Below are 15955 nucleotides of genomic sequence, written 5' to 3' on the forward strand. Positions count from 1 at the left end.
AGAGATGATGGTAGTGATGGCAGGGATGATGATGATCACGATGTTGCAGAAGATGATAAAGATGGTAATGATGATGAGGGTGGGGATGTTGATGATGATAGTACTTGTGGTCATTGACAACCTCACACTCCCTATGATGTACCAGGTGCCACATTAAGAGCCTTGCACACAACCTATCATTCAACCAGCACCACAACCAATGAGTTAGTTAATTGTTATCCCCATTTCACTAATGGTGGACCTTGACGGGGAGAGGTCACATGACCAGCTTACCAGCCTTGCAGGGAGTTACTATGGAATGAAGGAATATTGCAAGCTAGGGTTGTTAGACACTTTACAAGTGAAAAAGCAAAATCTCAGAGAATGTAAGTATCTTGTCCAGGGTCACAAGCCAGTAAGGGGCAGAACCGGCATTTCTAGTTGAGTCATGCCATCAACTGAGGGTGTCTGTTGTGTGATGGCTGCTGGCACTGAGCCTGGGGGGTGGATGGTCCCCAGTGAGCAGGAGGGCAGCCTTACTGCTTGGTTGCCCTACTTCCTTCAATGGGTCTAGGTCCCTTTCTACAGACCACAGATTTTGCCTGGGAGGATGATAATGACCCCACTCTGGGACTCTCCACAGTTGGTTTACCTGGTCTCCTCTATTATATAGACCGTGATTTACTGAATAATGGTCCCCAAAAGATGCCTACACTCCTATCCTCAGAACCTATGAATATGTTACCTTATACAGCAAACGGGAATTATTGTTGCAGGTGGAATTAAGGTACAGACTTTGAGAAGAAGAGATTATAATGGATTACAAGAGTGGACCCAATCTAATCACATGAGCCCTTAAGATGAGAGAGCCTTTCTTGACTCAGAGAGAGATGTGAAGAACTAAGAAGGGTCAGAGAGATGTCCTGTAAAAAGGACTCCTCCTGTCGTGGCTGACTTTGAAAATGGAGGAGGTGGCTGCTAACCAAGGGGTGTAGGCGACCGCCAGAAGCTAGAACAAGCGAGACTCATGTCAAACCTCTGACTCCAGAAAGATAAAGCAGTACATGTGCATTCTTTTAAGCCAGTAAATGTGTGGTCATTTTCAAAGGCAGCAACGAACAACTAATACTCAGACTGATTTTTTTTTTTTAACTTTTTCACCTCTTGCCTTTTATTGACAGTGAGTTGTTTTAGCTGGGGAGGCAGTTGAGCATGAAGTCAATGTGAGAAGTGATTATCTGCAGAGCAAAGCCCCTGTGGGGCTTGCATGGTCTCCCTTGTGTCACCTGTAACTTATTAGTTACAGTTCTCAGCTGGCATTTGAACAGAGAGGCCATTACCACTGCCCACGTTTTTCCTGTTCTTCCCCCAAGTCTGGAGTCCTCTATGTTCCTCTTTGTCCAGACAAGTGCTTCTGTGATGAAATAGCTAACATTTATTGAGTACACTGTGTTATGGGCTCTATAGATCCCCTCAGTTAATCTTCATAATGACCCCTTGCTGGGGATTCCACCACTCTCTCCTCATTTCAGGAAACAAAGAAATGAATGAAGAAATCACCTTAATGACATACAGATTGTGGGGGCCTCCTCCAGAGAGATTCTGATTCAGTAGACTCCAGAGAGGTCCAGGGAAATGGATTTTTTAAAAAATGTTTTGGCTGAGCCACGATGTGGCATGTGGAATCTTAGTTCCCTGATGAGGGATCAAACCTGCACCCTCTGCGTTGGAAGCATGGAGTCTTAACCATTGGACCACCAGGGAAGTCCCAGGAAATGAACTTTGAATCACACCCACGTGGGTCTCTGGGCTTCCCAGTTAGTGTTAGTGGTAAAGAACCTGCCTGCCAATGCAGGAGACATAAGAGATGCGGGTTTGATCCTTGGGTTGGGAAGGATCTCTGGAGAAGGAAATGGTAACCCACTCCAATATTCTTGCCTGGGGATTCCCATGGACAGAAGAATCTGGTGGGCTACAGTCCATGGGGTCACAAAGAATCAGACATGACTGAAGCAACTTAGCAGCAGCAGCACGTGGGTCTCATATCTGTGCTCCCAAGAGCACTGTTGAAAGAGTGTGTCTCCATCACTAGTTTTCGGGGAGAGGGGAGTGAGTTTGTTTCCTATGTTGACATTCACAAATGTGTGAAGATGCTATGGGTGGGTGGGAGGGAGCTACTGGCTTCTAGGGTGCAGAGGCAAAGGATGCTGCTGGACATCCTACAACGCACAGGACGGCCCCCAGCTAAGAATCATCCGGCCCCACATGTCAGTAGTGCTGATGGTAGAGAAACTCAGGTCCCAACAAAACTCAGAGGCTGTGGAGCAGAGAGGAGGTAAAACCCTTGCTTTTCCTTTGGTTTCTGAGCTTTCAGAATGAGCCTTCAGAGGTTCCCACATTCTATGTCCTTCAGTTCAGTTCAGTCTCTCAGTTGTGTCTGACTCTTTGTGACCCCACGACTGCAGCATGCCAGGCCTCCCTGTCCATCACCAACTCCCAGAGCTTGCTCAGACTCGTGTCCATTGAGTCGGTGATGCCATCCAACCATCTCACCCTCTGTCGTCCCCTTTTCCTCCCTCCTTCAATCTTTCCCAGCATCAGGGTCTTTTCCATTGAGTCAGTTCTTTGCATCAGGTGGCCAAAGGATTGGGGTTTCAGCTTCAGCATCAGTCCTTCCAATGAATATTCAGGACTGATTTCCTTTAGGATGGACTGGTTTGATCTCCTTGCAGTCCAAGGGTCTCTCAAGAGTCTTCTCCAACACCACAGTTCAAAAGCATCAGTTCTTTGGTGCTCAGCTTTCTTCATAGTCCAACTTTCACATCCACACATGACTACTGGAAAAACCATAGCTTTGACTAGATGGATCTTTGTCGGCAAAGTAATGCCTCTGGTTTTTAATATGCCATCTGGGTTGGTCATAGCTTTCCTTCCAAGGAGCAAGCATCTTTTAATTTCATGGCTATGTCCTTGCCCTCAATTTATAGATAAGGAAACTGAGGCTTTGGGACTTCCCTGGTGGTCCATTGGTTAAGAATCTGCCTTCCAACACAGGGCATGTGGGTTTGATTCCTGGTCTGAGAAGATCTCACGTGCCTCAGAGCAACTAAGCCCGTGCACCGCAACAAGAGAAACCACTGCCATGAGAACCCTGCTCTCTGCAACTAGAGAAAGCCCGAGTGCAGCATCGAAGCCCCAGCACAGCCAAAAATAAATAAAATTAAGAAAAAAGAAACTGAGGCTGAGAGTTGAAGTCATTTGCCCAAGGGCAGCAGCTAGGAGGCAGAGCCAGAACTTAAACCCATGTCGACTTGACTCCAGAGCCTGTTTATTAACCCTGTTGCTGATCAGACCTTCTCCCTAACTCCTTTCGTGACCTCAGACAAGGCAGATGTGGCTGAGAAAATAGAAACTCAGAGAAGCTTTAAAAAAAAAATCATACCCAAAGTCCCATTAGAGAATAATATCCATGGTCACGATTTGAAGGCAAATCAGTTTCTTCAGCTGCAAAACCTTCCTTGTGGAGTGATTGTGATTATAAAGAGGCATTACATATGAGAAGGTGGCGTGCAGAGGGAGGTATGATTACTCGCAGGACCCAGAGGCATCCTTATAATTCACAAGGCGGAGGGGGAGGATACGGAGCGCCTGAATTAAAAGCAGTTACTTCATCTTCTTGGGAAATGGTGACTCATTAAGAGCAACCGACTGTTTCCCATTATATTCACTTCATAGCGAGAAGGCGAGATGCTTGATACATCCCATACTAGGATGTTTGAGGGGTTGAAATGAGCTTCTATCCTCCATGAATGATTGATGACAGTAAAAGGCTGGGGTATCACCAGGAGCCTTTGAAATGCATCAGGATATCTGTTCCCCAGTAATGGGGTTCAGATATCTTTCCCTGGTATTTAAGACTGTCCCTCGGGTCGATACCAGGAAGACGTGCCTGTGGGGACCTAGGGGGTGAGCTAAGGACCTGGCTCCTTGGCAGAGGGCTAGCAGGACCATTCTTGGACCCTTCATTCAGGGTGATGTGTGTGTGCATGCGTGCTCAGTCACTTCAGTCATGTCTGACTCTTTGCAACTCTATGGATTGTAGCCCACCAGGCTCCTCTGTCCATGGGATTTCCCAGGCAAGAATACTGGAGTGGGTTGCCATGCCTGCCTCCAGGGGATCTTCCTGACCCGGGGATTGAACATGCATCTCCTGCACTGCAGGCAGATTCTTTACCACTGAGCCACTGGGGAGCAGGCTTGGGTCTAAATGATCAGCAGGCCCTCGTTCTCCAGATTTGATGATGCAGATCTTGTCTCCTCCCCCACATTGGTCTGGCTTTTCCAGGGAAAGGACAGGTGCGAGTAGTAAGAATGATGCTGACCACCCTTTATCACACCCAGGCACTGCACCAAGCACTGGACGTGTCATCTTCTTCTCCAGAGCAGCAACTCTATGAGGTAGGAGTTACTGTCCCATTTTACAGAGGAGGAAACTGAGTCTTGGGAAGAATCAGTAACGTGGTCCAGATCACACAGTGACTGGTAGAGCCAGGAGTTGAACTGGAATCTGTCCAAACCTAGCATCAGGGGAAAGCTGTGAGCTAATGACTTTTCTCCCTGACACGTAAACCCCTTCTGAGAAGGTCAGCTTGATGAGAACAAGGCTTTTGTCTGTTTTGTTTCATCCTCATTACTTAGAGCAGGATCTGGCATGAAGCAGGTTTTCATTGATATTTATTAAATGAATAATAAGAGCAAATGTTACAGAGAAGTTTCTGTATGCCTGGCATGAAGATCAGCTGAGAGATGAGTGATTGTCCCCATGTGGCAGATGAAGAAACTGAGGCCCAGATTCATCAACTGATGGGACCAAGGTCAGCCTGGGAGGTGGTCGTGACACCTGAAAAGTTCATGCCCATAATGGCCCCTCTCATAGGCCGTCTTTGAGGGCTCACCTGGCTCTCATGGTACCTGTACCCAAAAGCTTTTTCTCTTTTTCTTTAATGTTTTCAGCCGATGACACCTGCCATGGTAAGCATTCAAACAACACAGTTAACAGTGAATCGGGCTTCTTTGGTCACTCAGTGGTAAAGAATCCGCCTGCCTATGCACGAGACGCGGGATATGATCTTGGGTGGCCTTGGCCTGCAGTGGCTGGGGTTCCCAGCCGGCGACTGAGGCCGGGTTGCGTCGGTGAAAGCACCAAATCCTTGTCACTAGATCAGTGGTCAGTGACAAGGGCCCTGGCCCTTCAGCTTTGCAGAAAAGAATTCCTACAAAGATGGAAAGTAGTGAAACAGGTAAAGTGTTTATTGAGAAGTAAAATAGTACAGTCTGTGTGGAAAGACACACGGGTGCTCTCAGGGAGAGAGAGTTGCTGAGTTGCACCCTCGTGGCAGCTTGAATCACTTTTATGAGGCATTTCTTCCAGGTTTCCTTTGGCCAATCGTTTGAATTTCCCTGGTTCACTGTCCATATTTGGTATATCGCAGGACCCTCCCATGTGTGCACACACATCTCTTAGCCAAGATGAATTTTACTGAAAAGGCGTCTGGGTAGAACATCCCTTAACATAACTCCCCTTTGGTCTCCAAGGAACCTTTCTGTGCATGTGTGGTCAAGGAGGTCTTCTCACTTGGGGAATGAGAAATATGTGGTCTGGGCCGGGCCCAGCCTCCTCCCTTAATTGTCTGCTATTTTCTTCTTGGAGTTTTGATCCACAGGGACTGAATCTCCAATAGCTTTACCCTGGTGGAGGGGTGCTCACCTGCCTCCTGCCTCAGTTCAGTCCCTAGATAGGGAACATCCCCTGGAGAAGGAAATGGCAACCCACTCCAGTATTCTTGCTGGGAAATCCCATGGACAGAGGAGCCTGGCGGGCTATAGTCCATGGGGTTGAAAGAGTCGGATACAACTTAACGACTAAACAACAACAACAAATACAGTAAATCAGCCGCATCAGATGTATTAACAATGGTGGGGATTAGGGGAAGGGCAGATAGGAATTCTCTGTAGTGTCTTTGCAACTTTTCTATACATAAAAATTTATTCCCAGAGGGATGGAATGGGGAGGGAGGAGGGAGGAGGGTTCAGGATGGGGAACACATGTATACATGTGGCGGATTCATTTTGATATTTGGCAAAACTAATACAGTTATGTAAAGTTTAAAAATAAAATAAAATTAAAAAAAAATTTATTCCAAAAATTTTAAAAAGTTTGTTAAAAAATTCAGATAGTTTCTCTCCTGGCGTTAGGTTCTTCCCTGGTGTCCCAGTGATCAAGACTTTGCCTTCCAATGTGGAGAGTGCAGATTTGATCCCTGGGTGGGGAAGCTAAGATCCTAATGCCTGGGTGGCCAAAAAACCAAAACATAAAACAAAAGTAATATTGTAACAAATCCAATAAAAACTTAAAAAAAAAGTTCCACATCTATTCACGCGATAGAAAAGGACATATTAGGTTGAAGGTGATTGTCCTTTGAGGCTTACCCCCAGGCTCCCCGTTCTCCAAAGGCCCTTCTCTCGTGTGTCCTTTTGAGTATGTTCTAAGGATGCTGGGCGCCTAGTAAGTGTTTGTGGGACTGAAATGAATACGTCCACCATCATTAAATTGCTTCTATGATACAAGCCGGGTTGAAATAATGACTCAAAATGGCTGATTCATCTTTGGGCGAAAAAATCTGACACACTTGCCTTCACGCCTCAGTTCTTATTTAATTTCCAATGAGAACTCAAGAGATTGAGCCCCGTGCTGTTTGTTGAGGGACCCTCAGAAGCAAATCGTGTCGTGTCCTTCCACATCCTGTCAGATGTGGAGATGAGGCTATCCCCAGGGCCTCTAAGTCCCTTCCAACCAAAGGAACTGGAATTCGATTCTACGGAAGCTTTCCTGGGGGTAGGAAGGGTGACCCTGGTACCCAGATGCTCTTAGCCTCAAACTGGAATGCTATGACCCTTGTCCCCCATGTCCTCAGCCTGCCTTTTGTCCGTGGAAAAACTTTAGTGAAAGAATGAGTTTAATTGGAAAAGTGAGAAAATGCAGAAACAAAGGAAACCAAATAATAATGTAGCCATTAAGCACAGTCAGGACGTTTATTTCCTTCTCATGTGCTGTAGATCATGTTCTAAGCCATATCTTGTGAGCTCTCTTATAGATACTGAAACCACCACCCAGTGGAAGAAGTTAACTACATGATGACCAGACTCTAGCCATGCATAAGCTGCCACAATTTTGAGAACTGGCCACAGGGACATGGAAACAAACCAGCCCCGGAACTGAAGGAATTGTACCTAAAAGAATCAAAATGATGCTGGTCAGACCACTGATGACTCATTTCAAGATGACTGTCAGAGCTGACTGTGCTATTTCTGCATGTAGCCCCCTCCCTCTGTCTATAAAAGCTGTTGCCCACTGACTGTTGGGTGAAGGGGGGGTGGAGTCAGCCTTTGGACAGGTGTCTGCCCTCCCCCCTGGTTGCCGGCATCCAAAGTAAAGCAAACTTTCCTTTCACCAACCTGGCCTCTTTAATGGCTTTTAAGTGGCGAGCAGCTAGATCTGAGTTTGGTGACAAAACCACAATGAATTAGGTTGCACGAAAATTAGAGGCATCCCTCAATTTATTGTGCTTCCCAGATATTGTGTTTTTTACAAACTGATGTTTTATGGCATCTCTGTGTCAAACAAGTCTGTCTTGCCACTTTTCCAATAGCATTTGCTCACTTCATGTCTCTGTGTCACGTCTTGGTAATTCTCACATTCCAAACCCTCCGCCAGCAGAAAGATTATGACTCACTGAGGGCTCAGATGATGGTGAGCATTTTTTAGCCATCAAGTATTTTTAAATCAAGGTGCATACATTGTTTTCTTTGTTTTTTTTTTTTTTTAGACAAAATGCTCTTGCTCATTTGATTGCAGTAATGTGCAAACGAAATTCTTTTGTGCACTGAGAAACCAAAAACTTTGTGTGACTTGCTTTATTGAGATACTTACTTTATTGCAGTGGTCTGGAACTGAGCCCATAGTATCTCCTGTACTCTTTTTTTTTCCAATTATCGAGCTTTACAATTGTCAAAGAAGCCTCAGTTTGATGGTTTGTCTTTAACACCTCTCCAGTATTTGCCAACTATGTAGTACTTACTCGTCTACATGGTTAAGAAAGAAAAGTTAGGCTTTCAATCTGAGCTCTAAGCAGGCTACAGTATTTAGTCAGAATTTGATAAGATCACTTTATTTCCATTGGACTTACTGTTATGATTATTTTCTAACTATACTAAGTGATATTGACATTATGTATGGATATGATAATTAAATTTCCTTTAAGGAGTTTATATAAGTGAAAAAAGTCAATGTAAAGAATATTTAATACATGCTGGTATAGTTAGTGTCTTAGCTCAGGCTGCAGTAACAAAGTATCATAGACTGACGGACTTAAACAACAGTTATTTCTCACAGTTCTAAAGGCTGGGAAATCCAAGATCAAGGCACTGGCAAATCTGGTGTTTGGTAAGGACCCTCTTTCTGGTTTGTACACGACTATCTTCTTGTGTTCTTACATGGTGAACAACAGAGAGACAGGAAGCAAGCTCTGATGCTTCATATAAGGGCACTAATCCATTATGGGGGCCCCACCCTTGTGACCTCCTATAACCGTGATTACCTCTGAAATACTCCACTCCAAACACCATCACACTAAGAGTTAGGGTGTCAACATAGGACTTTGGCAGGGTGAGGGGAGGACACAAGCATTCAGTCGGTAACATAACGTGTGTGTGTGTGTGTTCAGTCACTTAGTCATGTCTGACTCTGTGGCCTCATGGACTGTAGCCCGCCAGGTCCCTCTGTCCATGGAATTTTCCAGGCAAGAATACTGTAGTGGGTTGTCATTTCCTCCTCCAGAGGATCTTCCCAACCCAGGGATTGAACCTGAGTCTCCTGCATTGGCAGGAAGATTCTTTACCATTAGTGCCACCTGGAAAGCCTGACAGATAGTACATGATTGTGGTGAATTCTGTGCAGTGATTGAGGTTTTGGAAATGCTATCCTGTAGCCCTTTGACCTACAGCCTGGGCTTTGGAATCAGACAGACCTGGGTCTGTGCCATTCACTGGTTGAATGACTTTGGCCAATCACTTATGTTCTTTCTGAGCCTCATCTTATTAACCTATAAAGAGAGGGTGATAATGAGTGTACCTACCTGCCAAGGTATTTAGGAGCAGGATGAGTTAGTGCTGGACTCCTAGTGATGTGAGTGATCTCCTAGATATGTGAGAGCTCTGGGTACATGAAATGAGGAAGAAGAAACAGAAGTGGGTATTGCCCAGGGGACCCTGGACTTAGATTCATGTTGTGACCCATGGCTGGAGACGACTGACCAGGGAAGATTTCTCTTTTGGTCCCCTGCAGTTTCCTTTCTCTCTAAATTTAAATTATGAATTTCTAGGAGACCATCAGCCTTCACTTGCCATGCTCACCATCACCGCCCTGTCCCCTGGTAGCTTTACATTCTCAAGATAAATGATTAAACCTGCAGGAACATCCCAGTCATGTCCGGTGCTCAGTGCTCAGCTCTTGCTTGCCAGTGCTGCTGTGCTCATGAGGCGTGAGTCTTCCTGGTGTGGCATTTGGGGATAAAAAAGATGGATTTAGCTGCTTCATCCCCCAGAAGTGACTCAGCTGCTCTAAGCTGAGTGACAGCCATGGCAGTTGGAGCCCTGGGGACTTGTGTGCCTTAGTGCTCCGCTTGTTCTAAACAACCATGCTTTGCTCTCTTACATCCTTGTAGCAACCATCTTCTCTAGCTGCCCTGAAATGCTTGTCCATCTCCTCCTGGGATTTGTCCTCGTGGACACATCCACTGTTGGTTGCCTGCCTTCTAGCTGGAGAATGCTGCCGAGGTTTCCATCATGCTAGTTCTGTCACACAAGGTCAGACTGAAAGAAACCATGCGTGATAGTCACTTACTGACATCTTGTACCCACATTTCTCAGGGTCTGGGCTGAAGACCCCCTGCCCCTGCATGAAGGTCCTTGGACATGACCCCTGCCCCTCAACCCAGGTGTATCCTAATTCCTGGGGCAGAGCTCCCCAGATAATCACCTGCTAAATCTTTAAAACAGCTCCTCTTTGTTGACATATATACACCACCATGCGTGTAATAGCTAGCTATTGGGAACTTGCTATAAAGCACAGGGAGCTCAGCTCAGTGCTCTTTAATGACCTAGAGGGGTGGGGAGGGGGTAAGGGGTGGGACAGAGGGGATATATGTATACCTATAGCTACTTCACTTTGTTGTACACCAGAAGCTAACACAACACTGTAAAGCAATTATACTCCAATAATTTAAAAAATGAAATTAAAAAATAGCTACTCTCCATATATCTAAGGCAATAAAATAGACTCAGTTTTCTGATTGGTAAGCTGATGATGATACTTCTTAAGTGGGGAGGTAGTTCTTAAGTGAATAGAATTGATGGCAACAAAGACTTTGGAGTAGGACAGGTCTGGTTTTAAATCTTGACCCCACCACTTTCTCCATTTCTTGAGCCTTGACTTGCTGTTCTGTGAAAGGGGGATGAAAACAGTTTTTATCACCCAGGGATATCATTTGGCAGTTAAATAAGGTGATTTGATCCTAGCATGTAATAAGTGCTGAATAAATGTTAGCTATTATTGTTACTGTCTAAATGTGTGGTTTTTTTAACCTAATTTAAATTAGGGGAATGATAGCATCTACCATCTAGGGCAGGGGTTGGCAAACTTTTTCTACAAATATTTGCAGTTATGTGGGCCATGCAATCTCTGTTACAGCTTCTCATCCTATTGGTGTAATGCAGAAGCAGCCATAAGCAATACATAGATGAATGAGCATGGCCAGTGTTCCAATAAAACTTATTTGCAGCATCAGGGAGGGGACTGGCTTTGGCCCATGGTCATGGCACTCCACTCCAGTACTCTTGTCTGGAAAATCCATGGACAGAGGAGCCTGGTAGGCTGCAGTCCATGGGGTCACTAAGAGTCGGACATGACTGAGCGACTTCACTTTCACTTTTCTCTTTCATGCATTGGAGAAGGAAATGGCAACCCACTCCAGTATTCTTGCCTGGAGAATCCCAGGGACAGCAGAGCCTGGTGGGCTGCCGTCTATGGGGTTACACACAGTCGGATACGACTGAAGTGACTTAGCATTAGCATAGCTGGTTAACCCCTTACCTAAGGTGTTGTGAAGATTAAATGAGATGAGACTTGTAATGAGCCTAGCAAGACTTTGCCAACAAAAGTCTGTATAGTCAGAGCTATATTTTTTCCAGTAGTCATGTATGGGTGTGAAAGTTGGACCATAAAGAAAGTTGAGTGCCAAAGAATTGATGCTTTCGAATTGTGGTGCTGGAGAAGACTCTTAAGAGTCCCTTGGACTGCAAGGAGATCAAACCAGTCAATCCTAAAGGAAATCAACCCTGAATATTCATTGGAAGGACTGATGCTGAAGCTGAAGCTCCAATCCTTTGGCTTACCTGTGTGAAAAGCTGGCTCACTGGAAAAGAGCCTGGTGCTGGGAAAGATTGAAGGCAGAAGGAGAAGAGGATGACAGAGGATGAGATGGTTGGATGGCATCACCGACTCAATGGACATGAGTTTGAGCAAACTCCGGGAGAGGGTGAAGGAGAGGGATGCCTGGTGTGCTGCAGTCCACAGGGTCGCAAAGAGTCGGGCACAACTTAACAACTGAACAACAACAGTTGCTGGCACAGAGAAAGGATTCGAACTATTCCATCCTGATCTGAACTCCAGGCTTTGCTCCTTTCTCCAGGGGAAGGAAAGCATCTATGAGCAGGACTTTCCAACAGAAGGATCAGTGCCATCCTCTGCCCCAAGTCAAAGCTAAATGTTCATCTCAGCACCTGGAGCCTGGCAGTACCACCACCTCCATCCTCCCCCGAGGATGGAGGTAAAATGCCAATCCATGGGGTGTGATTAATCTTCTCTGTCCCATGCTTCGCCCCAGGGTGTGTTGCCATTTTCAGTGTGTGTCCTGTGGAAATCAGGTTGTCTGTCTGAACCGTGATGGCTGAGAAATAAGGATACTCACGTCTTTGGAATGGTTAACTATGCGCCTTTGCATCCGTAGATTCATTTAGCTCTCACCCGGAGGCTGTATAATGTGGTGAAGGCATGTGGTTAGGGAGAAGAGAGAGAGGCTAGATTTGAATTCTGTCTCTGTAACATTCTGGTTGCGTGATGTTGGCCAAGTCACCTTCCTTCTCTAAGCCTCAGATTCATCCTCTGTGAAACAGAGATTAAATGAGATTGTACATATAAAGCTTCCAGCACAGCTTAGCATATGATAGCTATTAAATCCCATTTTGTAAAGGAAGAACATGATACTAAGACATAAAAAGGCTCACCGACAATCATGAACTGGTGATTGGCCTCAGTTCAAAGATCTTTAACTCTGGCCCCTGGTGGTCCAGTGGCTAAGACTCCGTGTTCCCAATGCAAGGGGTCCAGGTTCAATCCCTGGTCAGGGAACTGGATCCCACATGCCGCAACCAGGAGTTCAAATGCCACAAGTAAAGATTCATATCCTGCAACTAAAAAAAAGAGAGAGAGAGATGGTGTGGCAGAGCATGGGGATAACAAAGGTAATTGTAACTGTGCATCAAGCATAGCGTGTCTCTGTTAATTCAATCCTCACAACAGCCAGGTTGGAAGGAGTTAGCAGATGCAGGGAATGTGATATTGGCCTCAGAGTAAAGCAAGAACATTCCCTCCTCTGTGTCTCCTCTACCGATGAAGGGTCGTCCGACTACGGCATCCTTTAAAACCCAGCCATTCACTCTGGAAATGTGGCCTAAAGGCACCTCTTAGATGCATGCAGAGATTTATCTCTGAGAATGCTCATCCTAGCACTGCTTCTAGTGGGGGAAATGGCAAACAACCTAAGTGTCTGGGGGTTGGTGAAGTGATTCATGACACAGCCACAAATAGCAAACCACACAGCCTTTCACACTGCTGCTGGGGAAGAGCATCCAAGGACGTGTGGAAACGCTCACGGAATGTTCAGTGAAATGAGCAGGTAATAAAATGGTGAGACCCTAACTTTATATTACACAAACCAGACCTCCATGATGGTGTGTGTGTGTGTATACATATATATATATATAGGGCTTCCCAGGTGATTCTAGTGGTAAAGAACCCACCTGCCAATGCAGGAGACATAAAATGAGATGCGGGTTCAATCCCTGGGTCGGAAAGATCCCCAGAGGAGAGCATGGCAACCCACTCCAGTATTCTTGCCTGGAGAATCCCATGGACAGAGGAGCCTGGAGGGAGAGAGTCCATAGGGTCGCAAAGAGTTGGACACAACTGAATGACTTAGTTTGTGCATGTGTGTGTATGTATATATGCACATAACATCTTGAACTACTCACATCTTGATATGTGTTTTTGCACTCTTTAAAAAAAATGCATGTGTTTATATATAACATTATACATATAAAACATACACACATATATAAAACCATATGTGTCACCCTATATATGCATGCTACATATATAATATATATAATGACATAAATTACCACATGTATGCATTGGAAGAATGTACATAAAAAAGTTAATGTCAGTATATGAAGAGAGATGTATATACATAGATCCACATACATGCATAGTGTTATGGATTCAATGTTTATATCCCCCACAAATTCATATGTTGGAGCCCTAATCCCCAGTGAGGCTGATTTGGAAATGGGAAAGCTGTTGTTGTTCAATTGCTAAGTCCTGTTCAACTCTTTACAACCCCATGGACATCAGACTTCCCTGTACTTCACCGTCTCCCGGAGCTTGCTCAAACTCATGTCTGTTGAGTCAGTGATGCCATCCAACCATCTCGTCCTCTGTTGCCCGCTGCTTCTTCTACCTTCAATCTTTCCCAGCATCAGGGTCTTTTCCAATGAGTCAGCTCTCTGCATCAGGTGGCCAAAGGATTGAAGCTTCTGCTTCAGCATCAGTCCTTCCAATGAATGTTCAAGGTTGATTTCCTTTAGGATTGACTGGTTTGATCACCTTTCTGTCCAAGGGACCCTCAAGAGTCTTCTCCAGCACCACAGTTGAAAAGCATCAATTCTTCGGTGCTCAGAACTGAGATTAAATGAGGGCATTAAAAGTGGAGCCCTGATCTCATAGAGTTAGTATCTTTCTAAGAAGAGACACCAGAGAGTTCCCTCTGCATGCACACGAAGAGGCCATGTGAGTACAGTGAGAAGGTGGGCATCTGCAAGCCAGGAAGAGAGTTTTCACCAGAAGCTCACCTTGCCAGACCTTGATCTGGAACTTCTAGCCTCCAAAACCAGGAGAAAATAAATGTCTATAGTTTAAGCTCTGCAGCTTCTGTTGTTTTGTTATGGTAGCCCTAGTGAACCAGTATATGTGCATATACACATTGTTGTTCAGTCGCTAAGTTATGTCTGACCCATTGCAACCCCAGGGATTGTAGTATGCTCCTGTAGTAGGCTCCTCTGTCCTCCACTATCTCCCAGAATTTTGCTCAAATTCATGTAATAATTGCCTCCTGCTCTTCCCCAGGAGCATTTTGGATACCTTCTTGACCTGGGGGTGCTCATCTTCCAGCATCATATCATTTTGCCTTTTCATACTTTTCATACCCCATGTCCATGGGATTCTCCAGGCAAGAATACCACGTGCTCCAGTGGACCACATTTGGTCAGAACTCTTCACTATGACCCATCCATTTTGGGTGGCTCTGCACAGCATGGCTCGTAGCTTCATTGAGTTACACAAGCCCCTTTGCCACAACAAAGCTGTGATCCATGAAGGGGGTGTATATACATACATACATGCAGATATATTTATATACAGTCATATATATGTAAGGGCTTCCCATGTGATGCAGTTGGTAAAGAATCTGCCTGCCAATATAGGAGACATGGGTTTGATCCCTGAGTTGGGAAAATCCCCTGGAGGAGGAAATGGCAACCCACTCCAGTAATCTTGCTTGGAAAATCCCATGAACAGAGGAGTCTGGCAAGTTGCAGTCCATGGGGTCACAAAGAGTTGGACACAACTGAGTGCTCACACACATACACACACACACGTATATAGTGTCTTTCTATATATTTGATAATTATATGGTTCTGTGTGTGTGACATGTATATGGCCTTATATTTTTTTGATATATGGCTTTACTTATATGACAATATATATATACATATAACTATCAATATAAAGTCAGAAGAATGTCCATCAAAATGTTCCCTCTGGGCAGAGAGGTTGTAGATGACTTTTTACCTCGTTCTTCTTTGCTTATCTCTGTTATCTGAATTTTCTACAACAAACTTGTATCATTTCATGTTACTATTACTTACATTACTTAGTATTCCTATAAGCTAATTATTAATGGTATTGCTAAAAGTAATTATCACACCCATTTTTCTGCCTAAAAATGCTGATCTTGGAGACTGGGACAGGATGAACGGCCATGGTCAAAAGGACCAAGACTCAGAAGCTGGGACCAGGCAGGGACTGCCAAGGGCACGTTATAACCTTGAACAGGTTTGGGTGACCCCTGCCTGAGCCTCCTTCTGCCTTGTAACAGGGTTCCCATGGAAACGTGCTTTCTAGTTTCTAAAGGGCCCGCTCACAAATACAGACTTGCAACACTGGCAAGGATCCGTGTGCCTTCTTGGGGTGTGAAGGTCGCTGGAGCAAGGCGGGGACTGTCCCAAAGGGAATTCTTGAAAACCCTTACAGCCCTCGGGGTCTTGACGCCTGCATTTTATATCTCCTGCACAGATCAGCTGGACATCATCTCCATGGCAGAGACAACCATGAGGCCGGAGGAGATCGAGCTGGAGATGGCGAAAATCCAGCGTCTCCGGGAAGTCTTGGTCCGACGGGAATCTGAGCTCAGGTTTATGTAAGTGCTTGGGGGAAGTGGCCAAGAAAAGGAAGGAGTGAAGA

At 45.2% G+C, this 15955-nt stretch overlaps 1 protein-coding gene across 1 annotated transcript in view; it reads left to right on the plus strand.

Moving 5' to 3' along the window:
- Positions 1–15955, plus strand: part of BMERB1 (bMERB domain containing 1) — a 145282-nt gene that overhangs the window by 70708 nt on the left and 58619 nt on the right. The window contains exon 2 of the mRNA XM_055561952.1: positions 15788–15911. Within this exon, the coding sequence (XP_055417927.1) occupies positions 15788–15911 (124 nt within the window). The remainder of the gene's footprint in view (positions 1–15787; positions 15912–15955) is intronic.

This window comes from Bubalus kerabau, chromosome 23 (assembly GCF_029407905.1).
Source record: "Bubalus kerabau isolate K-KA32 ecotype Philippines breed swamp buffalo chromosome 23, PCC_UOA_SB_1v2, whole genome shotgun sequence".
NCBI lineage: Eukaryota > Metazoa > Chordata > Mammalia > Artiodactyla > Bovidae > Bubalus > Bubalus kerabau.